The sequence below is a fragment of the Colias eurytheme genome, chromosome 4 (assembly GCF_061535395.1).
Source record: "Colias eurytheme isolate Ceu_HAF_F1 chromosome 4, ilColEury1 Martin Lab GWU primary, whole genome shotgun sequence".
In the NCBI taxonomy this organism is placed as follows: domain Eukaryota; kingdom Metazoa; phylum Arthropoda; class Insecta; order Lepidoptera; family Pieridae; genus Colias; species Colias eurytheme.
This window is the reverse complement of record NC_142983.1, coordinates 329,488-355,402: the sequence shown is the minus strand read 5'-3', so window position 1 is coordinate 355,402 and position 25,915 is coordinate 329,488. Positions and strand designations below refer to the sequence as shown.

Genomic DNA, 25,915 nt, shown 5'->3' with positions numbered 1-25,915 from the left:
CCGGAATGCATCTATTCTTAGGTATATCTATGCCATTTTGTTTTCATTATTCATTTCAAAATTCCGTAACCGTCAGTCATCGGTGAACATGTGGAGGGATACGAAAATTCAACTCTTAATTCTTTTTATTTAATCAACTAGATTTGATTGCTGATTGATAGATTTAGCACAGCATTACAATATCTAAATAATATTGTATCTAATACTGTGGATTTAGTTTGAAGCACTTTTGAATCGTAAAAATACAGGAGAATAATAAATTGCCCCCGATTCGAAAGCACAAAAGAGACGGAAATTCTGTGTTTACTTCTTTAAAATCTTGAAATTTTAATGATATGATAGATATTTGAGATGCAGTAATTTTGTTAAATTGTTACCTGCAAAAAATAAATATTTTCTCTTTGGCTCTTTGTTATATTAATTAAAATTAAATTAATATCACTATTGTCAGATACATCGACCATAATATTTACCTAGTAACGTAGTATAGTAATCTGTAGTACCTATTACTAACTTCTCTAACCTTCATCGGTTGGTGTACACTCAGCATTACTCATCTGTTCAAATCGGTTGTCCAGGGAAAACCGCATAACTCACAGTGTATAATATAATACATTTAGGCATAGATATAGTGATGAACTGAGTTCTTAGAATATTATCTTTTTTTATTTGACCCGTGTTCGTTGAAATGGATAAAGACCCTATATGTTTCGGACATAACCTTACTGGTATTTTAAATATGTTGGACAAATTATTATTTATTGAAGCATGGAGATATAATAGATAATGATATTTAAAATTCAATTAAAAATTGAGTAACATGGGTGGGATAGCGACCTGATGACGTAACATGGGTGGGAGTGATGTGCAAGCAAAAAGTTATGAAAATGAAATTATTTTTTTTTATAAAAAGAAACAAGCTTCTCCGAAACGATGATCTTCCTTACACTCTTATCACTATGTTATCCAATTCTCAGACCTAAAAATATAAAATATTACTTATGTAGTTGAAATATATTTCAAGGTATGCAACAACCTTCAATGAGTAGGTATACCTACCGTATACCTAACTTACTAAATACGTACTCTTGAAATAATTAAAATGGATGTTGCCATTTCTACTTAGAACTTAAGCATGCTGATCACACATTTGCGGTTGGCAATAATTATTTCATTTCTTACGTAAATAATTGACGATTTCTGTTTACACAAAACAACAATCGACTTTTAAGAACGTAATTATTTAAACAACAGGAAACCCATCTGCCCGAAAACTACACGTCATATTTTATTTAGGTACATAGTTAACTTTCTGAATTCACAAGTTTAATTCCATCCAACTTACACTTACGAGCATCACACAATATAATTTATATTATACTAGCTTCCGCCCACGACTTTGTACGTGCATCCCCGTTTTTCCCCGTTCCCGCAAGAATTTCGGGAAATCATTTCTTAGCGGATGCCTACGTCCTAACATCTACCTGCATGCCAAATTTCAGCCCGATAGGTACGTCCAGTGATTTGGGCTGTGCGTTGATAGATCACTATATCAGTCACCTTTGAGTTTTATATATATAGATTATGTCTTTAATATTCACTAGAAAAACATTACTTCTCTGTTGTGACTTGTGATATTCTTAAAACGTATTTTCAATTTGAATTTATTTGGCGCCAATTTGTCTGCAAGTCGCCATTTTCGTTTTTTATCTGTAACCGTTATCGATTTAAAAAATAGAGTTTTCCATTTGTTATAAATAACTAGGAGTTTACTTTGATATCTTAAGTGAAAAATAAAAAATACATAATGATTTGGATTGGGGTGATGGGTGGACTAGCGGTCTAAGCGACGGCGACGGCAGCGGCGAAATATGCAAGATGCAGGTTTGAATCTCGCCTTTCCCATTCCTTAAAATGTTTCCAATATTTATAAATTGTCTCTATTTTTAGGTATAAAATAAAAATTACATATTGTTTTGTAACTAGTTAGTTAAATAAATAAATAATAAATAAATATTATAGGACATTATTACACAAATCGACCTAGTCCCACAGTAAGCTCAATTAAGGCTTGTGTTGTGGGTACTAGGCGACGATAAATATAATCTTTAATAAATACATATATAGATAATAACACCCAGACCCAAGAACAAATAATTGAGTTCATCACACAAATATTTGCCCTGACCGGGGATCGAACCCGGGACCGTCGGATCAGTAGGCAGTTACTTTACCACTGCGCCAACCGCGTCGTCAAGTAGTAGTTAGTCGCATATAATTTAGAAGGTTTTTAGAAGTCCTTTAAAAAAACAGGATAATACGTAAAATACTCAGTCAAATCATACGCAAAGGGGACATTTATAATCCAAAGAGATAACAAGAAAAAATATGAATACCAAGAATTCATAAAGATTACAATGTTTTATTGTTATAATTAAAATACAATTATCTATGTCTTATAATAAACAAATGAATTTCCTCATATAACTGTTGATTGATTTTAATTTTTACTAATAACAAAATGTGATAACAAATCCTTGTTATTTATCCAGCAAAATATAGGAATTATCTTTGGGAAGTACAAATCCCATTGTGTAGATTTATTCGCAGCATATTATCTCGAAAAATCTATTCTGCACGTCTCTTAATTTTTTCCATTATAAGTGGACGTGCCGATACCATGGTGGTACGCAACATGACGTGGCGAAACTACCTTATACCATCTACAGGTATAGAACAATTTTATAACTTATTCTTTGCCCCCAATACTATATAGGTAAAAATTAAATCTTATTTTTCCAAATATAAAAATGGCTGTCCTGTCAATTTGTATACTATTTATTTTCAGGTCTTACACTACGTGGATTATATGGATAAGGTAAACATGGGAGCCAACCAGTCGTTTTCCGTAACAATAAAAGAAAATTGTCGCTCGTTACATTCAGAAAAATTAGTGTCGGACCTTTATGCCACCATGAAAGGGATTGCAGTAGAGGAAATATTTTACGAAGCTTACAAAAATAAAACCTTTTAAATTGGAGAAAATTCCATACTATACAAATGCCCACTATGTTCCTTTGAGTAGGTAAATATTATGTCAGTAACTCAGTAGAACAATTTGCGCCCTCAAACGATCGTTGTTTGGGATTATTTTTTTATTATAGGTAGGTATAATATTCTGTGTAGGTAAATGTAATTACTTATAACTTTCTTTGTATTCCTCGTATAGTTGTTATACGAATAGAAAAAAGAAATATGTACCTTAGTTATCTATCTTTTTCGCAAAATTTGCAAGACAATAAAATAGTATTAGTAGGTAAGTAGTTACCTAACTTTAATATTATATGTGGTAATAGGTACCTACCTACTCTACCTACATTTCTAAATATAAACTAGGTGTGTTGTGGTTATCATTCCATTAATAAAATATATCCACGTATGCGGATTGATATTTGCTTTCCGAGAATTATTAGTTAACAAGCACATATCTATTACAAACAACATTTTTGGAAATACCCTGCCATCCGGATTAATCGATCATTCTATTTAAAGTAATTTACTACTGCTAGAACATTTCTATACTTAATTTTAAGTTTTTAGTATGTATTTAGTTGCTTTGTGAATTTTCATTTCCTTTTATTACACCAATTTTTTTTTACATAACAAAGTATGTTTTTTTTTTTAATCTATATTTTAGGAGCTTAGTCGGAAGTCGGTTATGTTTACTTTAGTGCTTTGGCTACACTATACAATATACATACACACAGCATATAAAGTTATATTTCAAATAATATTGGTCTGTCAGATGACAGGCAACATGGCCGCCGGCCAAGAGTGTGTTGGCGTTGCAATATCTCACCTTGCCCTTTGGGTGCCAAGTCCTGACACGAAACACGCCTTTTACGAATTAAAACCTATAATACTGGGATATAATAAAATGCTTTAAAGAAATAACTACTATTAGTATTAAAAGCTTTTAAGAGAAGTTAAACTGAAAAGCATAAATGCAAATAATTATTGGATTTCAATTTAGAATACTTAGGTACCTACCTCATATTTTATCATACCTACGTAGGCCCTCTTACCCCTTTACATGCGAGGAGCATGTACACTCATAAGAACAAAATCGAATTTGTAACCAAATATAAAATACACCCGCGGGGCTCCGCTCCTGTTGGTCTTAGCGTAATGATATATAGCCTATACCTATAGCATTCCTCCATAAATAGGCTATCTAACACCGAAAGAATTTTTCAAATCGGACCAGTAGTTCCTGAGATTTGTGCGTTCAAACAAACAAACTCTTCAGCTTTATAATATTATAAGAATATAATATAAAATACTTATAGATGATGTTTAACTAGCCCATTTATTCCCCAATGTCACGTCCATTCAAACACCGACAAACGTAACCTGCCGTATCCATTTCACATTTGTAACAAGAAAACAAAGGTCCAGATGTTTGTATTGTGTAATTGCGTTGCGAAAATTATTTACATATGCTACATCCGGGTTTCCCTGCCGGGAAAACCATCAGTAGACTAACTACGCCGCAATGCCATTAAAGCCACTTGCAATATAAAACAAATTAACATTAAATAAAATGAAGATATTAATTAAATATGCTTGGGTTTTTTCATATTGTTTTGTATATTAGCAAACGCAGTATTAATCTACAATTAGCTTGAAGTTTTAGTCAATTAGAGTTAAGACTTAAGAGCTATGTTTAATATTCTCAAAATTCCCTATAGATAAAGTATATCGATATTAATTATTGATAAAATTACTTTTTTAGGGTTCCGTACTTCAAAAGGAAAAAACGGAACCCTTATAGGATCACTTTGTTGTCCGTCTGTCCGTCCGTCCGTCCGTCCGTCCGTCCGTCCGTCTGTCAAGACCCTTTTTCTCAGGAACGCGTGGAGGTATGAAGCTGAAATTTATATCAATTACTCAGGTCTACTGTCCCTTGAAGCTGTGAAAAAATCAAACTTCTAAGCCAACGCAATCAAAAGATACAGCCGTTTATGCCGAAAATTTTCGGCAAGGGAATCAAAACCTACAGGGTGCTTCCCGTGAACTCAGAATCTTGAAATTTGGTACGAAGCAACGTCTTATAGCATAGATAAAGGAAAAATTACGAAAACCATAAATTTTTAGTTACATCACATAATATATTTTTTTTTAATAATTTTAAACTTACTACCCATTTCCTCATAAACGCGTAGAGGTATTAAATTGAAATTCATACCAAATACTCAGGTCTATAATACCTTTAAGATGTAACAAAATCAACTTTGTAAACCTTGCAGGTTTGTACGGAACCCTCGGTGCGCGAGTCCGACTCGCACTTGGCCGGTTTTTTTTGAAACTGCGCGACACAGCTAAATTTATATGCAGGACAGGAAATCAGTATCAAAAGTAACGGCTGTACCTACTTTTTTAAGCAAGCACCTGAAACGATTCATTTCATTTCAATAAAATGGTATGCAGTTAGATAGGATTTATTTATTTCTATAAAAAAATAAAAATATATTTATTGAGTAACTACAAAAATTAATACAGTACAATTATTACAGTGTGGCTATGTCTTTCTATAGTTAGGAAAATCCTGTGTTAGGGAAGACAGTCAATCTATAATGTTGAATTTTGCTGTTTGCTTCTGAAAATGTTTTGTTTCCTTAATAAATAACGTAATTCTGAGATAGCAAACATTACAATATAGGTACTGTTAACCTACCACCGAATACCTAAATAAACTTGTATTGGATGTCGATTAAAACTATAATAAGCACAATCAATCTTCGACCTAAAATTAGACGAACAGGTCATTGACATAAATATCCCAAAAAATACCCAAGTACCTAACTAAATAAAGTTCGTTGCACTAAAAGAAATGATATTAACACGTTTTTCCCGCTCTCGCGTCATAATATTCGTCGGTTTTTACGCAATATAATTTGGAATTCGTTTATTCCAGCTGCATTGGATTCTGCTAAGCATTGCTGATGCCTCATGGGTTTTGATGCAAGATTCCAGCGGATGGATTAATCATAATATTGGCATTAGTCATTTTGTGTAATGAAAAAAATGTTGGGAGATACTAGGTAAATATATTATAACTAGTTACTAATATCTTACAGCTGAAGACTTTCTGTGTTTGCTTGAACGCGCTAATCTCAGGAACCACGGATCCAATTTGAAAAATTATTTCACTCTTAGATAGTCCATTATATGCTATATAGTGTATACTGAACATCACGCTAAGACCAATAGAAGCGGACTGCGGAACAATGCGGGTAAAACCGCGGGGCTCAACCGGTATATTGTATATAACTAATAATATTATGTACCTAATAGTTATATATATAATATACCATGGTACTATTTACTTATGAACGTAAATTATTAAAATATCGCCCATAGTTTATGGGGTTAGTTCTTAACAACTATTCGTTTATTGTTGGTAGGTATAATAATTTTTTTAACCATGTTATAAACACTTGAAGTTCGTAATCTAATTTCTACATTAGAACTTGGCTTTGTGGGTAGATGGCGCAGTATACATCATTTATAGTTGTATAGGTACCACTCTTTTACATCAAGAAAGTTTCACTAAAGAAATTTAATGAAATTTATTTAAGCTACTTACTCATCAAACTAATTAAAACAAAATAAAAAACATTTGTGCATGATGTTCACCTCATCCTGGCAAACTTTTAATAATAACTAACGAGTGTTTAAAATAGTTTTGTTGGATTCATTGTCAATAAAATAACTTTCATAAATTTCAATCATCATTTATTAAAGTTGGTATAGAAAAATATCTTAAATCCAAAAAAATCCAAAATTTCTTTACAAAATACAACTTGCAATTTCAATATTGTTTAAACTATCATTCAAATAAGACTTTAAATAAAAATGTTGTGTGGTTTTATGAAACCACGGTAAAAGTGAAACTGTTCGAACGGTTCCGAACACTGCTTTGTGTAGCGCATGTCGCGTGTCGGTCGGCTGCCGAGTAGGTATACCTACTCGGCAGCCGCGATACACGCGACATGCGCTACACAGACCAAAAAGTTTGAGACGATGTAATAAAAGTTTCACTTTAATAATTATAAAATCTAAGTTATTTGTTTTAATATACCCTGCCTAATAAGTGTTTGACATTCAGATGTCGGCAAGAAATGCCTGCTGTTCTTTTTCAACAGAATAACATCACCATCTTCCAACTCTAATTTACCATAATCAGCAACACAGAGTACTTCTATATAGAGAGATTTTGGAGGCCGCAAGTTCTCTGTGAGGTCTATACCGCTATAACCTATATCTTGTCCCAAAGATCTCATGTAAGTTGCTAAATTTGTTGAATATTTGGAAAACCACTCATATTCACTATCTGACAACAGTTCCCGGATGTCTGGAGGTAGAACAGACCCAAATTCCCACCTCAATGTCTTGATTTTGTTCATTCGGTCATACAAATAGGCTAGCAAGCATCTTTTATTGCGTTCTAGAGCTGAATGTCTAACTTGCACTGTTGTCCATAGAGATTTGTTTTCAGTTGTTGCATTGCTGGAATTAGATTGAAGGATTTAATAATAACAATATTGAAGAATTTGGCTATGAAAAATATCAATCTACCTACAAAAAAAATAACAATTAAACTCATCTTGTGATGTTAGTTAACAAGAAGGGAATAATGACAATTTTTACTTACTGTTATTTTAATAATTTCATTAACACTTCAGATGCAATAAAAATAACATATACTTACGCATCATTCATGTTCAGTTTGAATAAAACATGCATTTCTTCTATGATTTGCCGTATTTTTTCGTCCTGTAAAAGAAAATTAAGAATCGCTGTACATAAATTTTTTGAGTCCCATTTTTTGCTTTTACTAAAATAAATTATTAATTCTTACATTGTACTGGTCTAGTGTCTCCCGATTTCTATCTGATTCTTTTAACAGTTCTATCACTTTTTCACCAAACATATTTATTTATTAAATTAATTTTCTTTTTAATAAACTCCTTGATAGTTATTAGGGTATAAATAAAAGTAATAATTGTTTTATGCATAGAAATCATTTATATCTCTAAAATAAACCATTATTAGTCAAATATTTTAAACATAAACAAAATCAACGGAAAATGAAAATAAACTTTAAAATGATAGACGTCAAAAACTAAATGTCAATGTGGCATTGCGGTTAGCGGTAGTTGCCATAGTTGCCTTTCAAGAAAAAAAAAAGAAATGAAAACCAGATGATCAAAATATGAAAATAACCTTAAAATAACGTACGAAAATAATAATTATTATTATGATTACCTATCTACGACTCTACTTTTTTTACCCTTGTAAAATCAATCTCTATAATACATAATAGGGTATCTAAAGCTATTTATACATACTTTAAATACTTTTGAATACTTAAAATCATGTTATTATATTATTTGAAATATACCATTACATTTATAATATTACCACAATATTACTATTAATTTTATTAATAATCATTTTAATAAGGTTTGACAATGTATAATATGTTTAGTACGCGTATCCGATTCATGGGAAAATTCCTTCTACGCAACATTGTTGATTTGTAAGTCAGATGTATCATGTGAACATAAACTTTATTTTGTACAGATAAGAGCTAATTTCGTTTGTCGTCTTCCTGGGCGTTAGTATAGTTTTGCAATCATTCATTCATTTCATTTCTCCCGTCTACAACTCTGCTTCGTATTCACTAAACTAATTTTCATGCATTGCATTCACGATTGTTTAGTGCGATGGTTGTTTTTGTGTTGACGTAAATAAATTCATTAATTTTAAACATGCTAGTGTGTTGGTGCTAATACTAAGTGATATACCTACGGATTTCGATTTCTGTCGTGTTTTATTATAATTAAATTAAGTGTTATTCAATATGAGTGCCAAGAAAGTTTTCGATACAAAAATTCACGAGGATGAAAACACAGATTCTGGTTTTCTATCCGGGCCTCTGAGTGAACAGCTGGTGTCTGAAGAATTCGACCCGGTTGAGGAGCCTAAACACGAAGCACCAAAGGAGAGCAGTGACAAAAATGTGATCAGTGATACAGTGGACTTAGATAGTGGTTTAGATTTATGTTTATCGGAGCGTCTTTCGAGTGTGAACCTAAGCGATTCGACGCCAGTAGCCCAACCGCCTCTTATTATAATTGGAAACGAGAAGCCCCAAGACATCCCACCCCTCGCCATATTATTTCAACAAGATGATGACGGAGACACGTAAGTTCCACACATCTTTATACTAATATTTATGGTTATTTGTACATGCAAACATCTGGAATATAAGAATGACTGGTGCATCTGTTTTTAAATGCTTATTTTTTGTTTCATACTTGTTTGGTGACCTTGTATACTGTACTAGTAAAACAACATTACAATAATTGATTAACTTTAAAAGATAAATTGAAAATCATGCTGTTGCAAATATATCATATTATGTTGTTCTTATTTATGAACTACTTGTACGCTCTATTACCAAACATCTTATCAACAAATTGTATAGATTTGTATCTCTCCATGCTACGGATTTTCCTTAATACCAATATAATATGATTCCATCGTAGATTATGTACTATAAGATTACAGAATCATAGAAATAGATAATATTCATTCAATTTTAATGAATATAGGAAATATTTAAACCTTTTTGATTCATTGTTCCTCTTTCTGTTTATTATCAAAATACAATTAGTACTTCATGTACTTATCTGCATTTTATTATTGAATAATTTGATGACACTGATATCTTTGTATATGGATCTCATAGATAATGATTACTACAAATATTTATAGCTAGGCCTCTTGAGCCGCGTTAAAGACAAAAAATGTAGTTTTATAAAATTTAAGTTTGTAACTTTGTTTTTACCTGATATATATCAAAAAGTACATAATTTTTAAAGGCAAATAACTATTCCTTTCTTTAAGGGCCGATTTTTCAATGCTTGGATAAAACTTATTCGTCGAATAATGTATAAAACTACCATTTTAAAAACGTATTCTAATTGCCCGTATTTGACAGTTTACGTGACATTTTAATATTATCATGTAATACTTCATTGGACGGATAAGTTTTATCCGAGCATTGAAAAATCGGCCCTAAATGTTATATTTATATTTATTCATTTGTTTGCTGTTTGTTCTCTCTATAGAAATAAATTTTTAGACTGAATTTATATTATTATGTTTTATAAATTAAAATATTAATGTAACTGAAAAGAATTCTGGTGAAGTTTTTTATTATTAGGAGTGAAAATGTTTTAAGAATATTTAGATAAGAAATTTTGCGTTAACATACTTATGTTAATTTGTTATCTATGTAATAAACATTTTAGCGTCATTCATCAAACATAGTGAAGTCCCGTGTCCCCGTAGTGGGGTAAGGGGCAGATGCATTATTCATACATCTGTTTCACTGATCGATTTTTTTTAGGGACAAGTAGGTGATAAGCCTTCTGTGTCCTGCCAGACCGAACAATTTTTTTTTTCTTCGTCTCCACCGGGAATCGAACCCAGGACCCCTCGGTTCTACGCTCAAACGCCAACCACTGTACCAAGGAGGTGGTGCCATTCATCAAACATACAGAATATTAATAATTATTTTTACTAACTAGTATTGTTTCTCAAGTTTCAACTCAAGGGTTTTTCAATATGTATTATGCGCTTACTCAACTATATAGTTACTAGTTAGTAACACAAACTAAAGCAAATAGTGAACTATAATAAAGTTTATAACAACCACATAGAGGTGGCATGGTACTGATAACTTTATCAGTTAGTTAGGCTTGTTTAATATAGATAACGGAAATAAAATCCAGTTATAACTATAATAAATCATGTCATTGTTTAATTATGCTTACTACAATTCATTTTTGTTTTGTTTATTCCATTACTAGCTTACCGCCCGCGGCTTCGCGCGCTTTGCCTAAAACCTAATAAATTACATACTAACACCTTCCTCTTGAATCACTCTATCTATTAAAAAAAACCGCATCAAAATCCGTTGCATAGTTTTAAAGATCTAAGCATACAAAGGGAAATAGGGACAGAGAAAGCGACTTTGTTTTACACTATGTAGTGAAGCATTAAAAGAAGGGATATATTATAATATAGAAGAAAATAATATTATAGAATCATGTTTGTTTGTATTTCATAATAATAAAGTAGCTTTATTTAGTCCATAGTTTTTGTAATATGCACAAATAAATTATTTATTTATAGAAGGCACAATTACAGAATATAATTCAAAAGCATTTAAATATACACTTACTAAATTAAATAATCTATAATATAAAAATGAATCGCAAAATGTGTTGGTAAGCGCATAACTCGAGAACGGGTGGACCGATTTCGATAATTCTTTTTTTAATATATTCCTTGAAGTACCAGGATGGTTCTTATGTAGAGAAAACATAAATATGTACCACGGGCGAAGCCGGGGCGGACCGCTAGTTAATATTAAAATTATATCCCAATTACAACTGCACAAATCATTTAAAATAATACAATAAAATAATAAGTTATAGTAAAATTGTTTATTTTAACTATTTGTTTTATACAATACGTAAAGCATTATTTAAATAAATTACCATTTAATTTGAAACTTTATGATTAATTTTATATCTTACTTGTTTTAAAATTTCATTCTATTTATTCTCAGATGCAAATAGTTTAAGTATTAAATAACAATCTTAACACAAATCGTTAATATTTTTTCCCACTTCAAGGCTATTAGGCTAATTACAGTTTAATTTACACAAACATAGCTATGTTAATATTACTATACTCATAACATTGGGTTTTTTTACTCGCTCTTGGTTCCCTGTAGGGTCAATAGTGTGGAAAAACCAACATCATACTACAATGTTTTATGATATATAAATGTTAGACTCATGTGAGGTATTATTATCTTGAAATGGTAATATTGATCGATGTAACTATTCACTTGTTGGATTTTGATGCAAACCAACCGCTTTTCTTCTTATCACACACATCTCATTTCATTAAAAACTTTCTTCTACATAAATTCCAACTCAAAACTATTTTACAAGCAATCTTTAACCTTAAAATTACAATATCAATATTTCATTTCGACAATGGTATCAAAACAATGAAATACTAGACGCTTTTAATTAACTATTGATGGAATACCAAAATTTGTCTATAATAAATCGCATATCATAAATCGCATATCATAAATTTACGCCAACGCTCGTAAAATTTAATCTCCTGCTCGTAAGTTACCTTAACAAGCCGAAACAAATATCTAAAATCAATTCTCCTAATTGCAGACAACTCCACATTGCTGCAGTACATGGCTGTGAGAAATCAGTGGGCACACTCATCAGGGTGTGCCCAGATAAAGCATGGCTCGACATCCCCAACGACTATGGCCATACGGCCCTACATCTAGCAGTGCTCGCTGGACATGCGGTCGTTACAAGGATGCTTGTACGAGCAGGCGCTTCACTGGCCCTCAGAGACCATACGGGAGGCACGCCGTTCCACTTAGCAGTAGAGAGAAATAACACAGACTGCCTCCAAGCGCTACTTGGCCGCAGTTCAGAAATCCCACCTAGAAAATTATCCACAATACTGGACCAGAAGAATTACAGAGGTGAGAGCTAAATCATTTACCTATCTACTATTTTCCTGGAAGAACTGATCAGGAAATGCCGTGAACATTTGTCGTTATAGCTCACTACCTTGTTTAAGTTCATCTGATTCATTGTAATTACCCATTGCTGTATTCCCGGATGTTTTCCTACAATTTGTGATTGTATTTTGTCTAATTGTGGTTTATTAATATTCGAAGTTAGGTACGTTTAGTCCAGCTAAACTCGTAGCTGTAAGTAAATCAGTACATTTGAGTCATGCTCTAATGTACTGAATCTATTTCAGAAGCTAATGATTTGATTCCACATGACCTATCGTAGTGCTTATTTTAACTAGCTTTTCTATTTAGATCGATATAAAGATCGAAGTATACATCTTAAAATTTTAATATATTTATAACATTCTTAAGAATACTACCCAACAATATGTTAATAAAGCATAAAATAATTTTATTTATCAAAAAATAGTAATGATATCACCCGTATCAAAGCACCATTGACCTCTGCTGTGACGACGGCAAGGGACGTATCGACCGCCGCATGACTAGATATCGGATTTCTGAACATAAAGACTATTATTCGCTAAAATATTATTTGCATGACGTAAATCAAAATCATCACTTTAAGAATGACTAGGAAATTTATTTTTCGTATCGATCTTGGGAATTTTGAGCACTTAAACAATATGCAATTTTACGATTATCATCGTCGAAATTATTTACTTTAAAAGTTTTTGTATGATCTTCATTTATTGCAGCAACCAGTATAAACTGGTCATACTTGGTATTTATTGATCGTAAATCTAGGATTTAGAACGGTTACTGAATGCTTACGCGCTCGTGACAGCGTAGGGCGATTAAGGAAAAAACGTCTGAGTGATGACATTTGCAATAGAAATTATAACGGATATTAACCTGCCGGATATCAAGCCGTTTACCTTCATAGCTATTGTCAAGAAATTGCCTAGGATACGGGCACGCGAACGCGCACGTCATTAGAGAAAAAAACAGTTTCACTAGGATGTGTCGAGTAGCAAACCTGTTTAGATAACACAGACATTGTTTACGTGATCAGACGTGAAGGTGTTAGTCAAGGCCTCCATTACGATCAATGGAATCTGAATCCTCAGCGAGTCACGCGCGGGAGTACAGCTGATGGGTTGATAGCATTCGCTCACTTCTTGGAAATCACTAGAAGCTTTTCAGCTTTACTTTTACTTTAGGCGTAATTGATGCTCATTGCTCAGTACACGTCAGAATAGATTGTACAATTATGACGTAGATGTGAATCGTGAGGCTACGTATACCAATATAAATAGTGCCTACGCATAAATACTTACAACTGTCAATATTATAATACGAACGCTAATATCTTCCTTAAATAAATTGCTTTGGGGCAAACGAATTCATCTTAAATACAATAAATTATTTCCTGCAACCTCAAATAAACAAGGTTTTACCTGGTCTTCGGAAAGCATTAAAAGCGTATTAGTTTCTGAAATAAACCAACTGTAGGTACGTGCGGTTTTTCCCGATGTTATGCAATGCTTTGTCCTCGCCTTGGAAGTTTCAGTCGCTGTTTACGTAAGGTTTTACCCATCGGCCTGGCCTCGTTAGAAGAGCATTCATAAAATTTCAACACTTTTGTTTTAATATCGTTCACGTGAACAATAATGGGACGGACGAATTAAACAAAATTAATGTCGGATTTCCCCAAAGATTCGGCGTTAATAATACTGATGTAAATTACGGTAGATCGGTGGCAGCGCAACATGATGGGTATTCCCAGCGTGGTCGCATAACGAGCGAACCGGCTCGCGGTGAAAGCGTACCACTCTCCGAACTCTTCGGGGTATCCCACGCCGCCGTGCTAATTGCAGCGTTACGTGGGCACTGTGTACACCGTACATGTTGCGGTTTTCCCACCTCATATGATTTCAATGATAAATAAACGAACATTGACACGTGTATCAATTATGTGTGTCACCTTTGTGGCTCGACGCGACGCTACATGCAATAAAATTCAAATTTGCTTTGCTAATCACTATGTACGAAGCGTTCTCCTCTGGTCGACTATAAATTTATTCATGTTACAACTATGCACTGATATGATGAATTACACGATAATATCTCTGGGGACTATAACATTATGTAAATTACTATCACATTACAGCTACACGGAGATTGTATAATGTGCTGAAGTTAACATTCTGACCCCATTACAAAAGAATTTCGTCCCGTTTATGTTAGTCACGATTCGAAAATTCGCAGCCCAACCCACAAAAATATAATTCAAAGAACCGTTAACGGAAAACACAGAGCTATTGAAAAGGCATGAAAGGAAAACCGCAGGTCGAACTAACGAGTATAATGGCAGTTAGAAGTAACAAAGCCTTTGATATACATCTGGGTATTTCCCAGGTGAAAGTAAGCCCGAAGGCATCCGACGCGCGGGATTCCCAACATGTCTTATCTGATGACGATAATTTGAACGCGCAGTTTGTTTTGAATTATCTGTCTTAGGCGCGGGTCAAACACAAGCGGTGCGGGCGCGGGCGTGCCATAAGCGCGCCTCTTCAATCTGTTTTGCACCACATCCTTCTTATACATTTTGTATGAAAGAATTTTGGACAGGCGTCGAGGCGGCACGCCACCGTTGCGCCGCGGGCGTACCGCAGGCGTACCGCAGGCGCGCTTCCCCAAATAGAGGTCAATTCACGGTCATACACAATCAAAAACAAATCGGGTGGTAGTAGACCGGGAGATACTGACACAAAATTTCGAGTCATTTGTCTGTTACAATTGTTACAAAAAAAAAATTTGCAGATTTTCGGCGGTATGGCGACCATTTGGAATCGTCCGAAAAGTATGGCATGGCGATTTTCGTAAATGGCTGCACGACGATGGTTACCTGTGCAAAAGTTAGCCTGGTACAAATGGTTGAATTGTTTTTTTTAAATCAACACATTCGCGTCTATGTATGGCGGGCTGTAAGTCACACCGGAAAAGTATGGCATGACACTACCGCCTACTTCTTTTTTATGGGCTATCGGTAAATTCTAAAATTTTTGTGTTACAAATCGTTTGACTTCGCTATTTTTCCGACGAGTTCGACTAACGCCCACGCGACTAAGCCGCCGGTACCAGCGTTCACACCATCGTTTTTCTTTTTGTCATTGCGTACTAAGACCCCTGTAGAACCGCCATCCTGTTACAAATGACTCGAAATTTTGTGTCAGTATCTCCCGGTCTATAGGAGACGGTAGCCTGTCAGTCAAAAATGTGTTCTCTCTGTGTGGAATTATATAGAGCTGCTATTAAATACCCTTCTTCGTTTTGTTTTTAAAGGTGAATTGAATTAATCGATGAAATGATTTACACAGGTGATGGCAGTAGGGAAAGTGAAAATGAAGAAGAGCATAATGAAAGTTCCCATGTATTTACAATGTCAGAAATAAAGATAATCCTGATTTTGATTGTGTTTTTTATTTATTTGTAATTGTAATAATATTGTGGAATGATCAGTACTGTAAATACTTTTGAACTGAGATTTTAATGATAAGATTTATATGGTTTAAATGTAAACCTGTGTTTGAAAACCATATTTTATCTATACTAATATTATAAAGAGGAAAGGTTTGTATGTATGTATGTATGTATGTATGGTTTTCACGCATAAACTAGGTACTGGACCGATTTTGATGAAATTTGACACAGATAATCTTTAGACCCTGAGAAAGAACATAGGCTACCTTTTATTGCGAAATATGTACCACGGGCGAAGCCGGGGCGGACCGCTAGTACAATATAAATTTTGTGTTATTTTAACCTTCTTTTCTTCCATCATTACACCAGTACTACTTTAAAATTATGTACTTTAAAAGTACTATAAAATTTTCCAAGTAAATTCCAACATTTCCAACAAAGATATATTTGCAATCGTGGGGTTATCCTCGCTATTTACTTACAAGGAATTATCAAAACAAAATCGTTACTTTCAAATTAACGTTACTTTCAAATCTCTTTTAGCACAAAAAACATAATTTTACTAAATTATGCATGAAGAAAATGCATTTAACCACTCTATATAAATATCATTTTCGGACGCCAACAGCGCGCCCGAGGCGCGCCGGCAGCGCGCCCGAGGCGCGCCGGCTGGCGCGCCCGCGGCGCGCCGGCTGGCGCGCCCGCGGTGCGCCCGATGCGCGCCGCGCCGCTTGTATATGTCCCGCGCCTTACGGTTTGGAACACAAAACGTAATCGATAACCATTCTGCCGTTTCATAGAAATACTATATGATCATAAAGGTATTAGTAATTTATAAATTTACCTACTCCTTGTTTCATCATTGCATATTATAGTATGATCGTGGTCAAAGACATTAGGTAAACCGATGACCGCACCGGTTTTTTGGAAAACCAATTTAAATCCGGTTTCCACTGAATAAAATTCTCTGAGAAATTATAATGTTTGTTATTCCTTGTTTACATTTACGGGAAATATAATATATAGTAGAAACTTATACTTGATATTTTTTTTTTCAGTATTTTTACACTATTAAGAGCACTCGTCTGATTTATCTAAACAATTTAAAAGCATTTTATGAAGGATTTAGCGAAATTAAGATTATTTTAATACAATGTTGATATTGTATGTCTTATCAGGCAAATATGCTAAAATGAACCGCAGTTTATCGGTACTCATGAACGCTGTCAAAACGATAATATGGTTGATGAATTTAGTATGTAGTTAAATGTTTAATAATTCATTTATAACTTAGCACTCACTAACTTTATCGTTTTCATTATTGGCTTAGCTTTCTAAAGTATAGAAAGCGCTGGAACTAAATGAAGCCAAGCTGTCTGTGATGATTAGAAAATAAGATCACAAAACAACAGTTACTTGCTTGAAGGTTATTTCGTTCGAGGCTTTTATTTCATTTGCGTATGAAACAATGACAATCACTTGAATTGTTATCAGCTGTTATAATAAAACTGGGATTCCCGACTATCAGTTTTACAATTTGAATTAAGCAGCAGTGTAAAGTGTTTCTGATAAATGTAAGCAGTATTAATAGTGATTTGTAGATTTTGAGAATACAATTGCATCCGATTAGATTCTCACACGTCATAAAAATTTTATAGAATTTTCGAGACTAAACCTTTGCATATTATTCACTCGTCTCCCAAGACGCGGAAACGGTGAAAACATCGTCAACCATATATGGCGAGGGCAACAGCGCGCGCGCCGATCGCCACATTGTTGGGAAAACCCCACCGCCCCCCGCGCGCCGCTGCCCCGCACCCGCCTCGCCGCTTGCGCTCGATCTACGCACCTACTTATACTATACCATGTTTTAATCCTCTGTGACACAAGCCAGTCCAGTGTCCACCGCAATCCGTGAATATTTAATGACTAATTTATAAATCGGCGTCAAAACAATTCGTAATTGTCTTCTTGATCATTATAAACTCATATTTTACTTCATGATACATGTATATTGAATCTGCTGGATTCTTACAACGCTGAAAACCTTATTGTGTCATTGACATACAAATATGCAAAGACAATATTGCCTCTGACGCAGCTACTGTATATAATAGTCTTGTCAAACAAGTTGTCATGTGAACTGAGAACTCTTGAATGTAGTAAATCGATATAATTATATACGATGGCAAATATTCCAATTTCTAAGCAAAAAGTATGAGAGTCGAACATTCGACAGATCATTACTTAAAAAGTGCTATTTATATTACTAAGAGACAAATGGTCCAAACTTTAAAAAAAAGTTTCTTTCACGAGTAGAGGTTGTATGCAATTCGTGACCGTGTAAGGATTAGTCAATTTTCCAAGAAAATGATAAGAATTTCTAGGAAGCGCCAGCATCATTGATGTAGACGCATAAATTGAGGTAAAACAAATAGTATCGGTGTCACTAGCTAATGATTTGCATCAGCTCATCTAGCAAATATAATTGACGGTGTGATGTTTTTAATATATTAATGTCTCGTCCCAGGTGACGTCATTTCCTTCAAGGCTATTGAATTATTTCTCAAACTTAACATTTGACTGGACGTAGATAATAGATCGTAGCTGCGTCTCGATATAAAAAGCACATGACCCGGCGATTTATTTTGGGTAAAGTCGAAAATACTGCTGGAATTAGGCCAACGTCTCTTATAGATGCTGAATATGCGTGCTTAGAATTTCTTACTCTGATTTTATTTTGGCTTTCGACTTACATTGCCATTCGTACATGCATTACATAATTGGTTGATAAATGGTTTCTGTGTATACGCTAAGGTTATTAAGTCGTATCTAAAATAGCAATGTATTTTTAATTTATTTTTTCTATTACAATGATATCTGTCATTCATATTTGTTTATTGTGTCGTAAATGGGGTTGCACAGGGGTCTTGTCAAGGACCTAAAATCTAATGAAATCAATCATTGCTTTTTTTCGAATAAAATTAAACAATAAATATTTTTAAACTTATGTCCAATTACATAAATTATGACTATAGTTGTGGATACAAGGCAAATGCTAGCGATTAATGTAATACAATATATTATGAGGTATTATGTCATCGACAAAGCTCCGTTTGTTACGTGGTGTTTCTGAAAGGCGAAAGGTCAGCTTGGCGGTTCAATTTGTTTTTAATGGTCTATTAAATATTTTTTATTTTCATTACCTTATCTAAATCATAGACAAAATATAGGCTTGAAATAACTGAATTTATAAATTTTTGTCATAGATATTTTTTTTATGTTTATCTAGTTGATAAAGCCATTTTCTGTGAAATAGAATTGAAAATTTAATCTTAAATATATGAAATCACTGCTGTTGATGTGATAATATCGGAGATAATAATATTACATATACGTTCTCTAAATAATTATCTGGTACATAACTATGATTATATAATTTTAAATTTTCTGATTCTAGTAAACTTACATAACAATCTACAAAAATCTGTTCGTTCACTACACCATTCGTATCTCAGCCTGTTAACTTTGAAACTTAAAAAATTAATTTATCTACTAAGTTTTTTTTCAAATGTCACGTTCACGTCATCCATAGAGGCGTAATAGACACACGGACATACAAGCACCTTGCCTATTTCCTGTTTATTATACACTTCACATATTCATTATCTAACACAATTAATGTGTATTAAAATGTCGATTTACTTTTTACTAATTTTATTTTAAACTAATAGTGTTTTTTCTTGTTCCAGGTCAGACTTGCGTGCATTTGGCAGCTTCCGCCGGTCACGTGAAGTTAATACAAATGCTAGTCTACTACGGCGCTGATATTAATGCTATGGTTAGTATTATTTAAATATTTATTTCCGTAAACAGCTATTTCCATAAGATTTTATCTTTTGTATACTCTTCCGCGTCTCAATTCGAAGCTCAAAAGGTCGAGAGGTCAAAATTTTATCCTCATTGAGTAAAGTATTAAAATAATTTAATTAAGGCGTGATTTAAGTTTAATCTATAATAATATAAATTCGCTATCTACAACTCTTAGATATGATCTTATTTTGAAACTTATTTAATCCGCCTGTAGTTGTTCAAATCTTTAGAATAGGCCTTTATAAGATGGACTTAGGTGGCTATTTCCACATGCCCATATAAGTACAAACAATTCTTATAATTTCTGAATATTTCTGGAAGTTTATCAAGCGATGCATTGTCATTGATTTATGGAATAACCCCAAAGCATTTACGCATTCATCATAGGTGTATATTTTCCTCGAACATTCGCACGTTATTAATCAAAAGTAAAACGAAATATACACAGGGAAAGAAAGAGTGATTTACCGTTCTGCGGTTTGCAATTTGGGAAGTATTCGTTGTTTATTTGTGTAGCGATAAAAATAACCCAGAGCATTTTTAGGTATAAATAGTGGAAAAGTATGACGTAGAGAAAAATCTAATATGTACATATCTATTAAAATAAGTAACAGAAAAGTTGCCAAAGTATGTGGTCAGGTTGCAGTTTCGGCAAACGACTTCTGATTATAATTAATTTATGAACCCAAGTTTAAAGCCAGAACATAAGCCTTCATAGCTGTAATTTGTTACTAGTGTATATTGCAATGGAAAGTAGGTATTTACTCGACCACGAATCATATAAACAAAAAGCAGATCGCATTTGAAAACAGCTTTCACATCAGAGCAGAGTATAATACGGTTAAAATTATCCGTCTCACTGTTAGAATGCTCAAAGTCACGTTGCGTTGGGAAACCCGCAAATAATCAACAGATAAACGATAACGGGGTTTTTCACACACCCTCGATACAATTACCTTGCACTTTGCCTTACTTGCTACCTTTGGGTAATCATTGACATTGATAATTATATAATTGTTTGCTAGGTGCATGACTGCTTCTATATCTCCATTCCTATCGCCACTCAAGCTTATCAAATTATCGGGATATAATATTGCTATTAAATGACGAAGTATTTTATGAGCAAGGACTGTAGGAAGTAACGAGTCGTTAAAACGAGTTTTTGCATATTTAAACTAATCGTATAGTTAGGTTTTGTTTCCTGACTCTTTTGCATGTTCTATCAAACATATCCATTATAATATGATTGTATAATTAATGACTGGCAGATTGCTAAACGATTTACGAAATTCTATTGGATTTAGTTTATAATAAGATAAGTGCTTGTTGATATAGCAGAAATACTGATTTCTCGATACCGATAACTTAAGAGTATACTTATTCAAAACATTTAATCTCGTGTGGCCCATTTAGATAAGTTTCCTTGTTGTTGGTTTTTGTAACAAATTTGTTTGTCGTAGTTGTTATCAGCTGGGAATAAAATAAAAAAGCAGTATCATGCGATAAATCGTCATCAGAGAAGTAAATACAAATAATTTGGAAAATCCAAAAGTGCACGCCTCATAATTTTTTTTTAATAAATATTTATTAATTATTATTTTTGTTTATTTAATAACAATTAAACCACATCGAATCAGACCCTGAAAAATGAAAGGGTTCTATTCCTGAGCATACTCAAGCGTAAGAGAAAAAAAAAGACTCGATTAGTAAAGTATTTCGGTCGCTATCGTGTTAACAAGAAAAAGGATCCGCACATACAGACACACGGACGTCCAAGACAGAACTTTTTTAAACTGTTTTTTAACTAGTTTAAATAACAAAAATGACATCAAAAATATCATGAACGTTAAAAATAGTGTTTTTTCTTAATATGTGTGTGTATGTATTATCTTACAAGTGCAATGTATGATACATAAAGACATTTTAAGTTTGAAAAATCAGATGTTTTGCGCGAAGTGACAGTAGTACCCACCTCAACGCTTCGCTTATGAGGCGTGCAAAACGCTTAGCTTATGAGGCGTGCAATAGAAGATACAGGTGCAATTAAACTTGAAACTTCTAGCAAGAAATTCTTCCGCGAATGCTAAGACGTTAGCAATTGCGTTACTAAATTATGTAAATAATGCGAATAATAGCCATTTAGGTGCCATTGTTTGCAGTGGTCATGGGTAACCGCGACCTTAGTTTTTACTTTCTATTCCTGAAGCCTCTATACCTTCTTCTATATAACTTCTTTGTTTAAATGTAACTTATCCTGTACCTATTCGTTTCTTTCTATAAACTTTCCCTTGTTGACCCTTGCAAATTGCAAAGTTTCTATAAGATCACATCCTCCAACAGGAAGGCCTAGCGGGCTGGACGCCCCTGCACATCGCGGCGCAGCGCGGCGACACACAGCTCGTCAAACACTTGCTCGAGCGGTGTCCCAAGCTGGCCAGCGACACGCGTGACTACGCGGGCCGCACCGCACGCCGCGTCGCCTCCCGCGTGGTCGTGGACTTGCTGCGACGTGATGATGATGACAGTGACAGCGAGGATGACGTGAGTTGGTTTTTTTTTTTAATTTTGCGGGTGTGGGTGGCCAGTTAAAGTGTCAAGTATAGTTGGGATTTTTTTTCTTTTATGGAATTCGTTTTTTTTTTGTGGCTAGTTTTGAAACGTAGGGATTCGTTTTTTTTTTCTTTTCTGGCCACGAGTTTTGTACAATGTGCCTGTGTCAAGTTTAAAAAAATTGGGAAGAGCTTTTTTTTAATTTATAAATCCAGCCAGTTTTATCGTAGATTAATTTTTATTAAATTTTATGAGCTGCCTGCTGTATCGTATAGATAGCTTGTGATTTATTTAGGAAATCTCGAAATCTTCTCGATAATAATTAGATTTTCCAACTGGAAACGAAATTGATAGAAAATATAATAAAATTATAAACTTTTATTATATGAGGCAAAAAATTCACACAGCATCGAAAAAAGTATTGATCGAACGCCAGCTATTAGTCATAACAAGCTTAAAGCTTTTTATGTTTAAGAGGCCTATAAATAGACCTGTTGTTGATTTTTTTTGCCAAGTAAACACGCTTCTCTACAATTTGCCAACGTACTAATAATTTAACCGTTATCTCTGTAATATCAATATTTCTTTTCAATGGCTATGTTGTAAATTTTTATCTTTCATATTAAACTTATGACCCATGTATGAAGACAACCTAATACATAATGTAAATAGGGAAAATGGCAGATCGAAATGTTTTATCAGAACAAAAACAGCAGGCATATTCTAAATATTTGCATCGCAACGTCGGTTTTTCAAGGCTTTGAACGTGTTTTATATTTAATTAATTCACAATGAATTTTAATAGGTTTGATTTTTTGTATTGAATAAGTTATCCAATAATACATTGCGGTTTAGTTAGCTTTAGTGATAAACTTTAAATATTGAACTCTAAACGTAATAAAATTTTGATAATTAAGTATTTATTTATTTATTTATTTATTTATTTATTAATAAATAAAGATAAATTATTAATTATAATAATAAAATCCAATTATTTTTATTAACTAGCTCCTTTGCTTCGGTTTTTCGTATCTTATTTAGGACGATGGACCGATACGTCATTTGTTTATTTTAATCTAGGAACCATCATTTTTAAATAAAACAAAGAAATATAAATTAATGAAGATAAACAATAGATTTAATTTGTCATTTAAAAATTAATGGTGTAATAAATTTTGTGTTCAATAAAATGTATTTATCTCTTCCAGATGTATGACAGCGATGGTGACGTCGAGAGCTTTTTCTTAACAAACTTCTGCCAGAACCAGATGAACCCCATCAACGTTGCCTGAACACACAAACAGACAAACACACAAACAACAGTATTACGTGGCATTCATAAACGCTTAGTGATTAAACAGCCAATCAAATGACATTATTATGACGCGAAAAAATCGACCAATCCCAGCAGAGTTCGCTTTTCGCGCGCTTTCTAAAGACCGCGGTTTTTTTTATTAAGAAAATAAAGCGCGGCAAATTCTATTGAAACATAGTATAAATATACATTTGTCATGTTATTTAGTGTGGATTTCATAGATTTAAGTCTCAGAATTGTTGTAACTAACTTCACAGCTGTATGTTTGAATGTAATAGCTTTAATTATATGTAGACTTGTGTGTAACTTCAGTCGGGTTTTAAGGAAAATGTGAATTGCATTTATAAGATACGAGGGTCAATAAATTACAGGTAACTAACAATAAATGTAAATATTAAATTTTACACACGAATTTAAAAAATAACAGTCAAAATAATTCTGATTCCTTATTCAAAAAGCGCGCCAAAACTATGAAAAACGTTTATGAATGTACCATGTAATCATTGTTGTATTATAGTAGTTTACAAAATATACAAAAAAAATCCCTTGACCAAAAATATTCCTTATTTTTTGTAATATTATGAATTTATGTATTTATATATTTTGTAAATTACTATAAGGCTATATAAAATTGTAATGAACCTGAACATTTGTTTTTAAAACATTTCATGTAAAATAAATAAAATAATGTTAGCATGATATTATTTATTGGATGTTTTTAAAATTGTATAAACATGTTAATATTATTTTATTTACTTTAAAATTAAAAGATTAACATCACACTCGGAAGCGAATTGAATAATTTAAAAATTGTTACAGTTTGTCTGCTCTAAAGGGCTAAATGACTAAACCGATTCTGATGTAATTGCAGAAAAGAGATAAATATGTAATGTAGACTTGACCTATGCCATTGTAAGGTCAATATAGTGTAGTCTTCCTATATTTATATTGATGTATGTTATGACTGTTATTAAACTATGTTATTTATGTATTTGTTTTTATTTTGTATGTATGTATTGTCTTACCGGTTTTTGTATTTGTCTTTTCTTTCTCGTCAAATTTTAATCGTATTTATTTGTTTTAAAAGCATTTGGACAAATAATTTCGTTGTAAATTGTTGAGTTCGATGGATCCAATATAAAAACTGGGGTCCGTTATGATTGTATAGAAAAATAATAATTCTGATATTAAAAGTTATCTAGTAAAATTCCTTAATAGATTATAGTATGAATATAGTCCGTTTTAATAAAAACTGTGATTTCATAATGTTTGCATTTAAACAAAAGATATTTAACTTCGCACCAACTTTCAAACGAAAGCAGTGGCAGAGGTTTTATAATCTTTACGAAAATGAGCAAAGATTTTCAATGAGATTTTTTATCTGTGCAATAATATCTGTCATTTATCAGTGCATGGCACTAGCACTATTATGGGCCCTCTTCACAATGGGCAACGTTGGACCAACAAATGATGGTCGATGTTTGCCGTCGTAACGGCGATTACGATTGTGAAGAGAGTCCATTATATATAATCTATGTTTTATAAACACGGATGAATAAATAAGAGTATTCAGACACTTACTCCAATTATCGTATATATCTGTTGTAATTAGGTCATATAGATTCATTTAAATTTTAATTCAAACATTCTAGAAGTAAAAATATATAGCCATTTTGAAATATATAAGAAGTCATAAAACATTAAAGTGATTCATATTTTATGTATTCGAAAATATAGGTTTCACCTTCGATAAAACGTATAATTTTAATTTGTATAAACTATGACAAATGTATGTATAAGATTCAATAAAAATTTTAATATATTTAACGGTATTTTTTATTTACCTCTTTTTGAAATTTATTTGTGTTAAGTCCTGGTAAAGGTAGAATCAGTACTGTATGCGTACATAGAATATTTATACACATATAAGAAAATTGATACTAATAACAAGGCAGCTTTATATACTTTTACTAGCTGTGCTCCGCGGTTTCACCCGCATTGCTCCACTCCTGTTGGTCTTAGCGTGA

General features: G+C 33.0%; 2 protein-coding genes across 2 annotated transcripts; one reads left to right on the top strand and one right to left on the bottom strand.

The window, feature by feature from the left end:
• Positions 1 to 7,112: 7,112 nt before the first annotated feature.
• Positions 7,113 to 7,999, bottom strand: LOC149908720 (DNA replication complex GINS protein PSF1-like). The gene is made up of 3 exons (XM_090101545.1): positions 7,925 to 7,999; positions 7,775 to 7,839; positions 7,113 to 7,572 (listed from the first exon to the last, which is right to left on the bottom strand). The coding sequence occupies exons 1-3, from the start codon at positions 7,994 to 7,996 to the stop codon at positions 7,122 to 7,124; spliced, it is 588 nt and encodes a 195-aa protein (XP_089957671.1). The 5' UTR covers positions 7,997 to 7,999; the 3' UTR covers positions 7,113 to 7,121.
• A 726-nt stretch (positions 8,000 to 8,725) lies between these two features.
• On the top strand, positions 8,726 to 25,239 carry LOC149908719 (NF-kappa-B inhibitor cactus-like). The gene is made up of 5 exons (XM_090120310.1): positions 8,726 to 9,273; positions 12,342 to 12,667; positions 19,903 to 19,991; positions 22,364 to 22,564; positions 23,782 to 25,239. Exons 1-5 carry the CDS (start codon positions 8,930 to 8,932, stop codon positions 23,863 to 23,865), a joined length of 1,044 nt encoding a protein of 347 aa, XP_089976436.1. The 5' UTR covers positions 8,726 to 8,929; the 3' UTR covers positions 23,866 to 25,239.
• The last annotated feature ends 676 nt before the right edge of the window (positions 25,240 to 25,915 follow it).

Coding starts and splice junctions, on each gene's coding strand:
- LOC149908720 (XM_090101545.1), bottom strand. CDS start 7,996: ATGTTTGGTGAAAAAGTGATAGAACTGTTAAAAGAATCAGATAGAAAT. Junction 7,840..7,924: donor AGACACTAGACCAGTACAAT/GTAAGAATTAAT, acceptor TTTCTTTTACAG/GACGAAAAAATACGGCAAAT. Junction 7,573..7,774: donor AAACTGAACATGAATGATGC/GTAAGTATATGT, acceptor ATCTAATTCCAG/CAATGCAACAACTGAAAACA.
- LOC149908719 (XM_090120310.1), top strand. CDS start 8,930: ATGAGTGCCAAGAAAGTTTTCGATACAAAAATTCACGAGGATGAAAAC. Junction 9,274..12,341: donor CAAGATGATGACGGAGACAC/GTAAGTTCCACA, acceptor TCCTAATTGCAG/ACAACTCCACATTGCTGCAG. Junction 22,565..23,781: donor ACAGTGACAGCGAGGATGAC/GTGAGTTGGTTT, acceptor TATCTCTTCCAG/ATGTATGACAGCGATGGTGA.